The sequence below is a fragment of the Camelina sativa genome, chromosome 15 (assembly GCF_030686135.1).
Source record: "Camelina sativa cultivar CO46 ecotype springtype chromosome 15, ASM3068613v1".
Taxonomy (NCBI): Eukaryota; Viridiplantae; Streptophyta; class Magnoliopsida; order Brassicales; family Brassicaceae; genus Camelina; species Camelina sativa.
This window is the reverse complement of record NC_141894.1, coordinates 29735218-29747998: the sequence shown is the minus strand read 5'-3', so window position 1 is coordinate 29747998 and position 12781 is coordinate 29735218. Positions and strand designations below refer to the sequence as shown.

Here is a 12781-nt window from a genome sequence, read left to right as displayed (position 1 = left end):
CCACTTAGAAGAATCGGTGGGCTTCGTGGAGCCCATATCAAATTATAAATTACGTAGACAATAGAAATGTTGAATCGATGGACCATGTCACAATGTCAATTCGGTTAAAGTAGACAAAAAAACAGAAATTAAAAACTTAAAGGACAACATTACAGAAATTGAAGGACAACATTGACTATGGGATTAGGAACAGCTGTTTAAACCTCTGACATCGCCACCAAGTGTAGCATGGGGGACACCTGTTAGACGGTGAGCAACTATCGCAAACGTTAGATACGGATGGTATTTTCCTCTCGAATTTTAGGAGTGCTCTAGGTTGATGCTGCTTATTATGTCCACCAACCGCGATCATATCATAAAAAACCATTTGGGCGACGACATCTATGGCAAGCTCATCAGAAAATGAACTCCTAAACTTTGTCATGAGGGAAATACCCTCATTGATGTCATGAGGGAAATACCCTCATCGATCTCGCCAACGCATAACATCAAAAGCGTTAGTGTAAAGGTCATGGAGGACGATGGATGGACTTTGCCGAAGAGAAAGCGCCACTTGTAAGAAAGCAAGGCAATGGCTTCTCGGTATTCCCCAAATCTTACTATAAATCTAATGCCCTCTAAATACATTGACATAGGGTTTTTTGCGCATATGGTTCGTTCAAAGAAAGGACGAAAAATAGATCCAGTGTTGATTACCATAGGGTTCTCGTCTAAAAGGAGTATTGATGCTTCCCTCAAAACGTAATCGTTAAACGCTAGCTGCATGCCGTCGGGTCCTGAAGCAATAAGTGGACCTAGGTGCTGGAAACCTACCTTTCCTACGAGGCTAACAATGTATATAACTATATGTTCTGGGAGTGATTGAAGGTTTAACATTGTTGAGGTCTACAATCCGAGTTCATGAGTCTAAGTAGTTAATATAACATACATAGCAGAGGTTCATTTACTATCAGCACTATAAATGACAAGTTAGTTGGGAGGTTGTATGTTAGTGTGTGGGACATCTTTTAATAACTTTAAACCTAACGAAGTACTAAGGACATCTTGTAATAATTTTAAACCTAACCAAGTACTAAGGACGAAAAGGTTTCTGATTGTTATTTTTAGAACTTCTTTGGAAAGAGATCGATGTGGGGTTCCAACATAAAAACGTTCATGATGTGTTTAGTAGTTGTTAAAAAAATATAGATTTTTTTCCAATTAAGAAAAGTGTTAAAGAAAATAAGAGAAAGGGAAATTAAGACAAAAGTTTTGAAAATAAAAGTTAGATGAAAAATACATTGAGTGGCTAACAAGGGAAAGTACGAAGACAGCTAAAGGGAAATTTAGACTAAGGTTTTGAAATGAAAGTTAAGCAGAAATTCATCGTACACATTCATCGGACATTGATGGCTACCAGCCACGAATGTTAAGCACAAATTCATCGTACACATCTATGGCAAATCGCATCCTCATCTCATCGACAACATCCTCTGTCATTCCATCTAAACCCAACCCTTGGGCATGTAGCTCTAAAAACTTGACCGTTAGAGGTCCACAGTCTTCGGTGCGGTCGTTTTGGTAAATGTCAACAAGCCTGTCAAAGGTAAACGCCTTTGGTATGGGAAAGGTAATTAACTCTTCTTCCACAAAGCTTTTAATAGCGAGAGGGAGCATATCGACTATAGGTTTCATGTGGCGAAGAACCTTTCTCAAATCATTGTTGGCGATTAGGGGGTCAAGGATAGAGACATGGCCCAACTTCAAATCTATATCGGCAGCAACCCAGTGTCCCTTTCCCCAATTCAAGGGGACGTAAATGATGTCGACATCTCTCAACCAAGCCAATCTCGCCGAACGACTAGGCACCACTCCACTAACATAGTTCTTGATAACGCTGTTCCAAACAAAAGCATTTTTGTTTTTAGTCTTCTGGTAACGAACGTAATCCTTAGCCAGTGTTTGTGAAAACCAGGTATCCAGCACGACCACTCTTGACTGCAGGAAAGACTCACCCAATCGTCTCCACAATATAGATAGCATGGCTTCAATATGCTGAAAGAAACTAGTTAAACTTATGACCATATTGAGGAAGATGGCACGTTATAACCTAAATGACGAGGAATAGGAATTTACCGGACTAGCAACCCAGTTTTGCGGTCTATATATGCATTCAAAAAAATTGTTCTTCACCCTATGTCCATCTATGATGTATTCCCTGAAACATAACCTTGATTTTTTAAAATGAGGGCACGACCAAATATTGTTGGAGAGCTTGTTAGGGCAAAACTTACTTTTTGCGATAAGATGCTAGCTTTGTTAGGAATTTCTTCTTAATATCATCCCTGACGGTCCGGAAGGGGACGTAAACAAGTGCTTCCGATTTGGGTTCAGGTGCTTTCTCATTTTTGGATCCTGAAGAAAAACCAAACCTTATAGGCTTCATCCTAGCTCTTTTGATGGGCAGAGGGGTTAGATCTTGAGATGAAGGAGAAATCTTTCTTTTCTGTACCTGTGAAAACAATATCAAACATCAAGACGTCATATACGGTGAATAAATGTACAAAATAAGTCTTCAAAAATCTTAAATACCGCGCAAGTGAGGATGGTGTTTACTCTGGTGGTGTCATTGGAGGACCTAACAATGGAAACTATATCACCATCAGTGCGCTCCGTGCGTTCTCCATCATCCTCAATTTGTTGCTTTCCTGTTCCATCATCCCCTTCTCCTTCTTCATCTTCTCCATCATCCCCTTCTCCTTCTTCATCTTCTCCATCATCCCCTTCTCCTTCCTCATCTTCTCCATCATCCCATTCTCCTTCTTCATCTTCTCCATCGTCACCTTGATCTTCTTCAATTTCTTCTCCATCGTCACCTTGATCTTCTTCAATTTCTTCTCCATCATCACGTTCTGCATCTTCTCCATGATCTCCTCCTCCATTTTCATCTTCTCCATCATCACGTTCTACTTCTTGATCTTCTCCAACATCCTCTCGTCGTTCTTGATCTTCGTCATCTTCACCATCACCACCTCCTCCATACTCATCTTCAGCAACTTCACCATCTTCGTCATGACTCTGTCCCTTACCTTGAACATGACCTTCTCCAGAAGATTTGACATTCTCAGTTTCTTCAGATTGTCGAGGATGTTCAGATTGGACTGATTTGGCAGAGAAGTCTGGTTGTACATCCTCGTAACCATGGTCAAGTGCCACAGGCGAACCTTCAACTCCCAGGTTGCCATGAACGCGCATTGAATCAGTTCCTGAGTCATCCTCCACAGTAACTTTATTCTGACGACGAAGACCCTAAACTTGGTCGTCAGCAATGGTATGCATGAGTTCCTATATCACAAAAAGCAGATGAAAGTTAGAGTAAACTATTTAAGACATTACTCTTGAATCTAAGGCATTTCAAACTAACATACCTCTTCTTCATTGCTTTTCTCTGATCCATCTCCCCGTAACGACCATGACGATTTGTTGATATGCTTACGCAGTTCAGATTGTGTAATAGGGGCACAGCGGTCAAATCCATCCAGTGTTTGCGGGTTTGCAACGTTGTTGTGCCTCTTCCCTTTACCTCTTTCTTTGGGGGCGTGTACTGTTTTCTTGGGCTTTGAGACCAAGCTGCAGGTTATAATAGGTAACTCTGCATAACCACCATGCCATTCCTCTTTCTTAAAAACGTGACCATCTTGAAGCTTTTCCAAAATGTATTCCACTCGAATATCGTCAACCTCATCACCCCATGAGTAATCTTGATGGGCAAAGTTAACGTCTGTGGTTTCTAGTATGCTTTGAACTTGAAGCTGACTTTAGATAAAAAAATTCATTAGGTTGGAAAATTTTAGAGAGAATACGAAATAACGAAATGTAATAGATTATAAAACTTACAGTATGATCATTCTCCGTTTCAATAAGAGTGGAATTGTGGAAGGTCTTAAGCATTGTCAGTTGGAGGACCAAACGATCAGTAAACATCAACTCATCCACTGTTTCAGGAAGGTATTTTGCCAATAACAGAATGGCATAAAGACACATCAGTTGGAAAGAAAGAGTAAACCCGTGGGTTGCAGTGTGCAACTGGTTAAACTTTTCTTTTAGTTTTTGCAATGTATCGACTTTATCTCCAACTTTAACCATCTCTAAGGTCTTATCAAATGCTAGATGCCCCCACAGATATTTAGCAAATGCATCAACATCTCTGACCATCTCCACAATTTTTTTGGACGCCCTAACAGTTGGTGAGTCACAAAGCAATATATCCTCAACTATTACAATTAGGGCCAATTGTAATCTCCGAGCGCCATCTATTTTTTTTTGAATTTGGCATCCTCTTGTCTAGCTTCAACATATTGACAATTTCTTGTATAGTGTACGAGTTCTTTGGCCCTAACAAACTTTCCCAGTAAGGATCATCACCTTCGGCCGGATTCTGCATTTTGGCAATGGCGTTTTGACTTGGCAATTGGCCGCAGTTCAGGCCAGTGACAATCGCAAACTCTCTAAGGGAAAAGCGTATTGGATGACCGCCATAAACAAACCACATCTCATGTTTCTTCTTAGTAACAAGTGATCGACAGAGGATTTGATGGACCAGTTTCCCTGACAACAAGCTCTTCCTTACTGGTAGTCGGAACAGGCAACCAATTGGTGAAGACTTAAGCCACTCAAACTCTTTTGTCCCATCCATGACTTCAACAATGTCGAGGAGATACTTGGGTTTCGAGTAAGAGTTGATACGTCCTTTCTGAGGATAACGATCGGTCGCGAATAGCCTAGGAGGCAGCAGTTGCGCATTAGCCCCTAAGACTGTGGATTCGGGGCTGAGGTTCCTGTAAGATAAGAAGATTTGACGGTAGACATTATTATATGGAACGGTAGACAACAATATAATCACTTTCACGAAATATTATCTGAATAAACGAAATGATAACAACTGTCGGTTCTGGAGTAGACATTTAAAGAGTGGACATTATTCAAAAAAAGAACGGAATGGACAAATTATATTGTAGACAACACTATAATCTGAATAGACGAAGTAATAACAATTTCCGGTGGACAATTTTTGAAAACCTGATTCGGTAGACAATTTTTAAAAACCTGATTCGGTAGACAATTTTTGAAAACCTGATATTTGCGTAAGGTAGGAAAACAGGGGAAAATTGTGTCTATCGATGAAACAAGGGGAAAATTGTGTCTATTATAGTAGACAAAAAAAGTGTAGACGAGAAACATAAAAAACATTTGAGATCTAGTCCATAAGGAGACACTATCGATATTTAGAGATCTGGTGATCTGGTGCACTAAGGAGTGCACAGTGATGTCGTCCACAACTATTTAAATAAGTTTAAGACAAACTAACCGTAACGTTCCGGCAGTCGGGTGAGCCCATCGGGTTTTCTGATTGACGGAATCAAAGGGATTTGTGCCACTTTCAGGAACACTGACAGAGAATTGAATGGGATACGTAAGTTAATTTGAAGAAAGAATTATCGAATTAAGAGGAGAGAAATCGGGAAAATTACCCTCCGACGGCGGCCAACAGTGTCGAGAAATTCATCGGTGTTTTTTGCGAAAATGAGGGAAGGTTACTGGTCGATAGCGTAGCGTAAAAGAAAGGACAATAGAGTAATTTTATGGGGAGAGAATGTCATCGGTATGGCACATTTCGAAAAGTTAAAGCGGTTATGGCACATTTGATAAGTTTTTTCACTGTAGATGGCACATTTCTTAGTTTTCTCTAAACTATATATCCTTGATTAGACTTTTAAAACTATTTTAGTTCATTATTATCAGTTGACAAAAAGAACTTTTTTTTTTTTGGATTGCTCGAGATGGCTAATCAACAAAAAACATGTAGATGCCTTGTCAACAAAACAATGCGCTGAGAGAAAGACAAACCTAGAATGAAAAAAAAAAAAGTGAGGACAGGCCCATGCGCCTTAAAGGCTCCCTCGCTCTCCCGAAAATTCCCATACGATTACTTCACTCTAATTAGCAACGAGTGTACATACAAACTAATCATCATTATTTGACGACATAATATATGCAAGTTTCTTTTTATAAGTACATATATATTTTGTATGCATAACAAAATTTATCACACACCTTTGTATTCATATAAAATGGATTCAAACAGATAATGTTGCTCAGCATGATGGTATATATTCTCCAATCACGACACAAGACGACATCCTTTTGCCCACTCGAATAAAGAGCTATGAGACGACCCACCTTTAGTCCAAGCTCGTTCGGAGCTAACCCTCACCTCCTCAGCTTTAGCCCTAATTCTCTGTCCTTCTTCATCCTCTTCGGCCACAATCTTTCTCACCAGAAATGCCACTTCTTCCCGTCCGATAACTCTCTCTGATGGTAACTCCGATGTACGAACGGCCACACCGATCTCTTCAGTCAGTAACGTGGCATTCATCCACTGCTCCGCATAAAGAGGCCAAGCCATGATCGGAACTCCATTTGTCAAACTTTCCAACACCGAACTCCAACCGCAATGAGACAAGAACCCACCGATCGATCTATGGCTCAAGATCTCAACTTGTGGTGCCCATTGCGTAACCACAAGCCCCACACCACATGTGCGGTCCAAGAAACCTTCAGGTAGACTGGCAATCACCTGATCATCATCGATCGAGCTGGACCCGAGGTAAGAAGCGGGCCTACGTAGAATCCATAGGAACCTTTGACCACTCAACTCTAAACCCCAAGCTAGTTCTATTGTTTGCTCAAGCGACAACGTTCCACCACTCCCTAAACACACATACACCACTGACCTTTCCCGTTGCTTGTCTAGCCACTCGAATATAGTATTGGGTTTTTCTACATGCTCCTTACTCCTAACAATAGGCCCAATAGGATAAACCGGTACTTTCATGACTCGGCTCAATTCTTCATCTTCTTTAAGCGCAGCGAGAGTGTTACCTTGTAACTCCTCCCAAGTATTTACCAAAACGCCATCGCTCATAGGTACCTCCAAGCCAGCTCGTACACACTCTTTATATTGCTGGTCCGACCGGTATAACATCGTTTCCACCAGCTCCTTTCGTCCCATCGGTTTACAACCCGGTATCTTCAAAGGCTCCTTAATTTCAACATACTCACCTTCCACTGTCGTATCCCACACCGGCAAGTACACCATCATTGCCAAGAACCACGCATGCGAAGGAACGTACACGTACTTAGCCGTCAGGCCTAAATCATCGGCTACGGACATCAACCCCGTACCCAAAAAGTCAACAATCATGACCGTTGGTTTTGGCTTCATTGATTCCACGGCGTCTCGAACCGAAGACTTCATGGCTCGTACCTTCACCATGATTTTAGTGAACACCGTCGCATCTGGCTCCACGAGGTTGTCTATATCCATCGAGGGAAGTTCTGTAATTTGACAGGCCGTTCTAGCAGCGGCTGCACGTATGGCTTCGGTTTCTGTCGATGAAGAGGAGCCAGAGGTGACGGCAAGAATTGTGACTTGGACGTTTAGGACGGAGGATAGACGGTTTCCAAGCTCGAGGATAGGGATGAGGTGACCCAAGCCAGGGCTAGCAACTAGAACCGCGTGAGGCTGGTCCATGATCTTATTATTTGGAGTTTCGGATCAAATGATTGTGAATATTATATATATATATATATATATATATATATATATATATAATCTCAAAAAGGGTGCTTGTTACGTGAGATGTTCTACCACGTACCTGTTGTATCAAAAAGATGTTTATACTTGTCAATGTCACGGATTGAACTGGGATAAGATAAGATCACACTAGACGAGAATTATATATATACAACAGTCAACAGAGGCACTGACCATACGGAAAAATGTAAAAAAAAACATGAACTTTAAAATTTGGAAAGAAAGAAGTATGTAATCTTTAAAGTGTTATTTAAATATTTCCTAAGAGCAGCGTGTTTACCAATTTCACCATAGCGGTAACTTGTTCTCATTGATTTTTAAATAAAATAGCTAAGTTTTTTTGACTCGACTATTTAAAGTATAACATTAAGTTTATGTTAAAAAGACGATAACGGGATCAACTTTCCATTAAATTTTAATTTACATTTTACTTAAATATATAATAGTTGTTTATACACATTTACGAATATATTGGTGTGGATTGATATTTACTTAAATGGTAGATTGATATTTTGCAGAGATTTAACCTCGTCATTATCGTTTTAATGAAACTTAATGTCATGCTTTAAATGGTTCCAAATTTAAAAATTTATGTTTTTTAACATTTTTGGAATACTTTTTGTTTTTTTGTTGTTTTGTTTTTTTCTGTCTTTTTCACGTGGCAAAATAAGTAGTGGATTGAAATTTCGGTGTAGGCAGGCCACTAACAAGTGATATTTATTGTTATGCAGTATAGACCAAACGTTTGTTAATGAGACCCAAGATTAACGAGAATGCCTACTTTTTGTATTGAGGCACAAGCCGCATAACAAGAACAAAAGACGAATCTACACGTCGCCTTGTTTAGCAGAAAAGTCCATTCCATATACTTCCACATTCACAAGAACAATGAATGATGATGACATGTGCATGCATGATGCATGTATATGTACACATGCCTTTCCATAAATCGGACACAACGTTGATCACCGCAGCACACGAAACAAGGAGAGTTTTATAAAAAGTTATATGCCAAAGTATTTCAGGATTTTCATTATATGTTAGCATGTGCAATTTAAACAGCTATGTATTGGTTTTTGTCACACGAAAAATCCTGAATCGAAAATTTAATTAATATGAAAAATAATTAGAAACAAACAATTTCTTGTCCCAGATGGTCAAATGAGAATGGAAATTTATAAATCGTAAAGTACTAGGACTAAAAAAAAAAAGTACTAAGACTCAATATATATATATATATATATATATATATATACATAATTTTCTTATTTGTTATTTTCTATCTAGACATAACACATATATATATATATATATGATTATTTGAATAAAGTTTATAAACTTAAAAAGTAAAGATAAATTTTAGATGCAATTATTTGTATTTTTAACAAAATAATATTAAAATAATATTGCATAAGATTTGTTTAGATATATAAGTTTTATTGCCTAGAAAAATATTAGTAAAATATTTTTCAAATTTTGTTTAGCTATTGACACATCAATTTTTTTTTATTCCAAACAATTTGATTAGAAGCAGTTCTAATGATTGGAATTTTTAGCCTTTTTGTGAAAAATTCCTAGAAAAACCAAACTTATTAGTATTTGCCTAAAAAATATCTTAACTTTTTTATAGTTTCCAGAAATATATCTACATTTTTTTTCTTTCACTGACAATGTGATAAGATGTCATAGCTAGTTTCCTCTGCTCTCTTTGAACACACATCCAATTTTCACTATTTTCTTCCAGTTTTTAGCGTTGCGTTGGTTTTGATTTTTGAGGAAGGTAACTATGGCGAAGGGAGAAATGGAAACAAACAATCAGATCATGTTTTTATAAATGAATTTTGTATATTCTTCTATCAAAAAAAGTTTATGTATTTTTTAGCAAATATTAAATAAGTCACAGAAATTTTTCCATTTTCATCTTTAATGAATACTTTATCAATACAATAAAAACACAATATATTTCTTTCCAGTGAATTAATTGAAAACATGTCGTTTCTCTTTCGAGGCGACTCATGTGGCGATAGCATCCTCTGGGTTTTTTTCCGGCGAATCCGGCAATTTTCTCCGATTTGGAGTCCCTTTTCCATCGACAAAACCACTAATTCCTCCTTTTTCAATCCTGTCGACGGTTTTTCTCTGTTAGTTAATACTGACAGTTTCTATTCTCTTATTTTTGCGGGAGATAACCGTTTTCAAAAACCGCCATGGATGATCCTATATAAATCCGTTTCCTCTAAATCCTTCCGAATTAACCAATCTACCGAACCCCTTCTTCTCACTTCCACCAATCCCATGAGTGATTACTTACGAAAATCCGTTCAGGATCTCGATCTAGGGATTGCTGATGATCCAATTACTTTACCTCCGGAATTCGTTTTGAGAGCCGCGGCTGTTAACCGGTACTCTCTTGTCGTTACTCCGGTCAATCCCCGTAAACAAAATCTACGGGCTCTCATTCGCCAAATGCCTTGTGTCTGGGGTTTTGCAGAAGAATGTGTAGGGCGAATTGTAGATGGGGGTCGTGTTCAATTCCGTTTCCAATCAGAGGAAATAATGAATCTGGTACTTTGGCGTGGTCCGTGGTCTTTCAACGATTGGATGGTCACAACGCATAGGTGGTATCCGAATTTGGCTGAGAATGACATGAAGATTATCCCTTTCTGGATCCAAATTCAAGGTATCCCAATTCTTTACTTAACCAATGTCATGGCTAGGAGAGTTGGAAATAGCCTAGGTTATGTAACAGAAGTAGACTATGATGAGAATGTGAACCAGGTTGGATCTGTTAGGGTTAAGATAGATTGGAATATCGATAATCCTCTTCGTTTCAAGAAAAATGTTCAGTTCATGCCAGGAGAGAACACAGTTGTCTCCTTTTGTTTTGAACGTCTTCGCAACTTTTGCAACAAGTGCGGTTCTTTAAAGCACGATGCAAAAGAATGCCCCCTGGCTTTTGACAATGAAGATCCTTATGTCTCTGGTGAGGATAGTGATGGAGATGATCACCCTGATGATGATAACGCTATGGCTGATGCTGATATCACTCCTCCTTTGTCTACTGTGGTTCCTATTCCTGGATTACAAATGGCTCCTCCTCACAACACTGTTCACGATTCAGGCCCCAACTCAACACACTCTTCAGACATACCTAGTGTCTTTGAGCATACAAAGTTGACTGCGGAACGTGTACGGTATCTTCATGCCAAGTATACGCGTAAAGCGTTCTGTCCAACCATACTCCGAGACTTCCTTGAGGATAACACAGATAATGCAACCCCTGACTTTGGTTTCAACAAACGTAAGCGAGTGCGATTTGAAGCAGCTTTCAACGAAGCCAATGCTGCGGAAGAGATGGTGGTCCTGAACCATCTCCGAAAACAGGGAAAAACAGACAGTTCAGTTGGTTCATGTTCGGTCAAGTCTGGATTCGACGGAGGCGCGGGGGGCCCGGTACCCCTAGAGGATCCCCCATGAAGATGATCTCCTGGAACTGCCAAGGCATTGCCTCACCCTTTAAATCATCTACTTGATGTGTCTGTATTTTATAGGGTTTTAACTATAGTTTTTAGGATTGTTTTGAGTCTTTTCTTAGGTCCAAGTGTGCTTTTAGAGTCCTTTTTGTCTTTTGTGAGTCTTTACAGGTCCTAGGTGACTTTGTAAGGAATCTGAGCGTTTTAGGGGGTGAAAACATGCATCTGGAGCTAATTGGTTGAAGACTGATTCGGGCTAGTAAGCAGATGGAGTGAAAGCAGAAAAACATTCCGGATCGACTGATCCTCGCGAGATCGACCATTCCCGTCCCCGACGTAACTTTTCCTTATTTGTTTTAAACCGACCTTTAGGGTTTTATTTTGATATTTAAGTTAGAGGCACGGCCTCCAGAGACATAAGCTTTATTTTCTGAGACTATTTTGTATTGAGAGCAAAGGGAGAAGATCTCTAATCCTTCTTGACACTTTGGAGAAGATTTCTAAACCCTATTTTCTATTCTTTTGCAATTCAATTATGTTTTCTTCATTATTGATTTGCTGTTTCTGCTTTTCCATGTCTGAGTAGTTTCACTGTTGGGTTTAGGGTTTCAGAAGGGTTTCTATGATTAATTGATGCTAGATTTGTTAGATTAGGGATTGATCTTATTGTTCTTCGTCTATTGTTGTTCTTAATGCTTAAGCTAGATTGATCACCTAGATTAAGATCTTAGGTTTAATTCATCGGGGCACCAAAAGTGTTGTTGAGTTGCTTGAAAAGAACATAGGTGAGCAAGGTGATCCTTAGCCAACGACAGTTGAAGTTGAGGCACCTTGTGAACATAATCAAACTTGAACTTATTGCTTGCTAGGATTGTTTAGATTCAAACGACGGTTTAGAGTTTTATCAATTCCTTGCCTAGATAGCTAATGTTGCGACAGTAGGTTGGTTTTACATTCGAGATTTGAGTTGAAGAACGGTGTTTAATGCTATCCCAATTTATCATCTAATTTCGTGGTCATGTCCCCTAACTGATTCCCTGCGCCCAATATTTCCTTTTTGATTTTTAAAGCAACTTATTTACTTTCTGTTTTTGATTAGTTACATTATTCACAAACTTCCTCTTTTATCTTAGCTATATTTAATCTACATAATTTCATAGTGCAATTGTTTGGTCTCTGTGGATTCGATCCTGAAGTGTTACAACGATACCACTAGATCGTGGTGGAGTACACATTAGGTTTTAATTGACCTGTTGATCACTACTCTAAAACGCCTATGTAAATTATCTAAGTGTGATATTCTATTTTTAATTGAAATTCTAAATATGTGTGATGTGGTTTGTAAACTAAAGGATGATTTAAGATTCTCTAACATTATAACTCAGCCCCCTCAAGGAAGGAGTGGTGGCTTAGCTCTTTTATGGAACAACAATGTGTCCTTATCCTTAATTTCAAAGGATGAGAGACTCATTGATGTATCAGTAACCTATAATAATATTAATTTCTATTTGTCTTGTGTTTATGGTCATCCAAGTCAAGGTGAAAGACACCATCTATGGGATCACCTAAAAAATTTTGCTATCCATCGATTAGATCCTTGGATTCTTATTGGAGATTTCAATGAAATTATCTCTAATCAGGAGAAAATTGGTGGTCCTATACGAGATGAGTG

At 38.8% G+C, this 12781-nt stretch overlaps 4 protein-coding genes across 4 annotated transcripts; 1 reads left to right on the top strand and 3 right to left on the bottom strand.

Annotated features, from left to right (window-relative positions):
- Positions 1-1239: 1239 nt before the first annotated feature.
- Positions 1240-4009, bottom strand: LOC147927326 (uncharacterized). The gene is made up of 6 exons (XM_087489008.1): positions 3877-4009; positions 3408-3795; positions 2572-3324; positions 2274-2491; positions 2116-2197; positions 1240-2034 (listed from the first exon to the last, which is right to left on the bottom strand). Exons 3-6 carry the CDS (start codon positions 3232-3234, stop codon positions 1393-1395), a joined length of 1605 nt encoding a protein of 534 aa, XP_087345134.1. The 5' UTR covers positions 3235-3324; positions 3408-3795; positions 3877-4009; the 3' UTR covers positions 1240-1392.
- A 17-nt stretch (positions 4010-4026) lies between these two features.
- Positions 4027-5653, bottom strand: LOC147927325 (uncharacterized). The gene is made up of 3 exons (XM_087489009.1): positions 5511-5653; positions 5348-5428; positions 4027-4817 (listed from the first exon to the last, which is right to left on the bottom strand). Exons 1-3 carry the CDS (start codon positions 5543-5545, stop codon positions 4250-4252), a joined length of 684 nt encoding a protein of 227 aa, XP_087345135.1. The 5' UTR covers positions 5546-5653; the 3' UTR covers positions 4027-4249.
- A 292-nt stretch (positions 5654-5945) lies between these two features.
- LOC104748856 (UDP-glycosyltransferase 72D1) lies at positions 5946-7745 on the bottom strand. The gene has a single exon (XM_010470438.3). It carries the CDS (start codon positions 7571-7573, stop codon positions 6161-6163), a length of 1413 nt encoding a protein of 470 aa, XP_010468740.1. The 5' UTR covers positions 7574-7745; the 3' UTR covers positions 5946-6160.
- A 2186-nt stretch (positions 7746-9931) lies between these two features.
- LOC147927324 (uncharacterized) lies at positions 9932-11113 on the top strand. Its single transcript, XM_087487405.1, has one exon. The coding sequence runs from the start codon at positions 9932-9934 to the stop codon at positions 11111-11113; it is 1182 nt and encodes a 393-aa protein (XP_087343531.1).
- The last annotated feature ends 1668 nt before the right edge of the window (positions 11114-12781 follow it).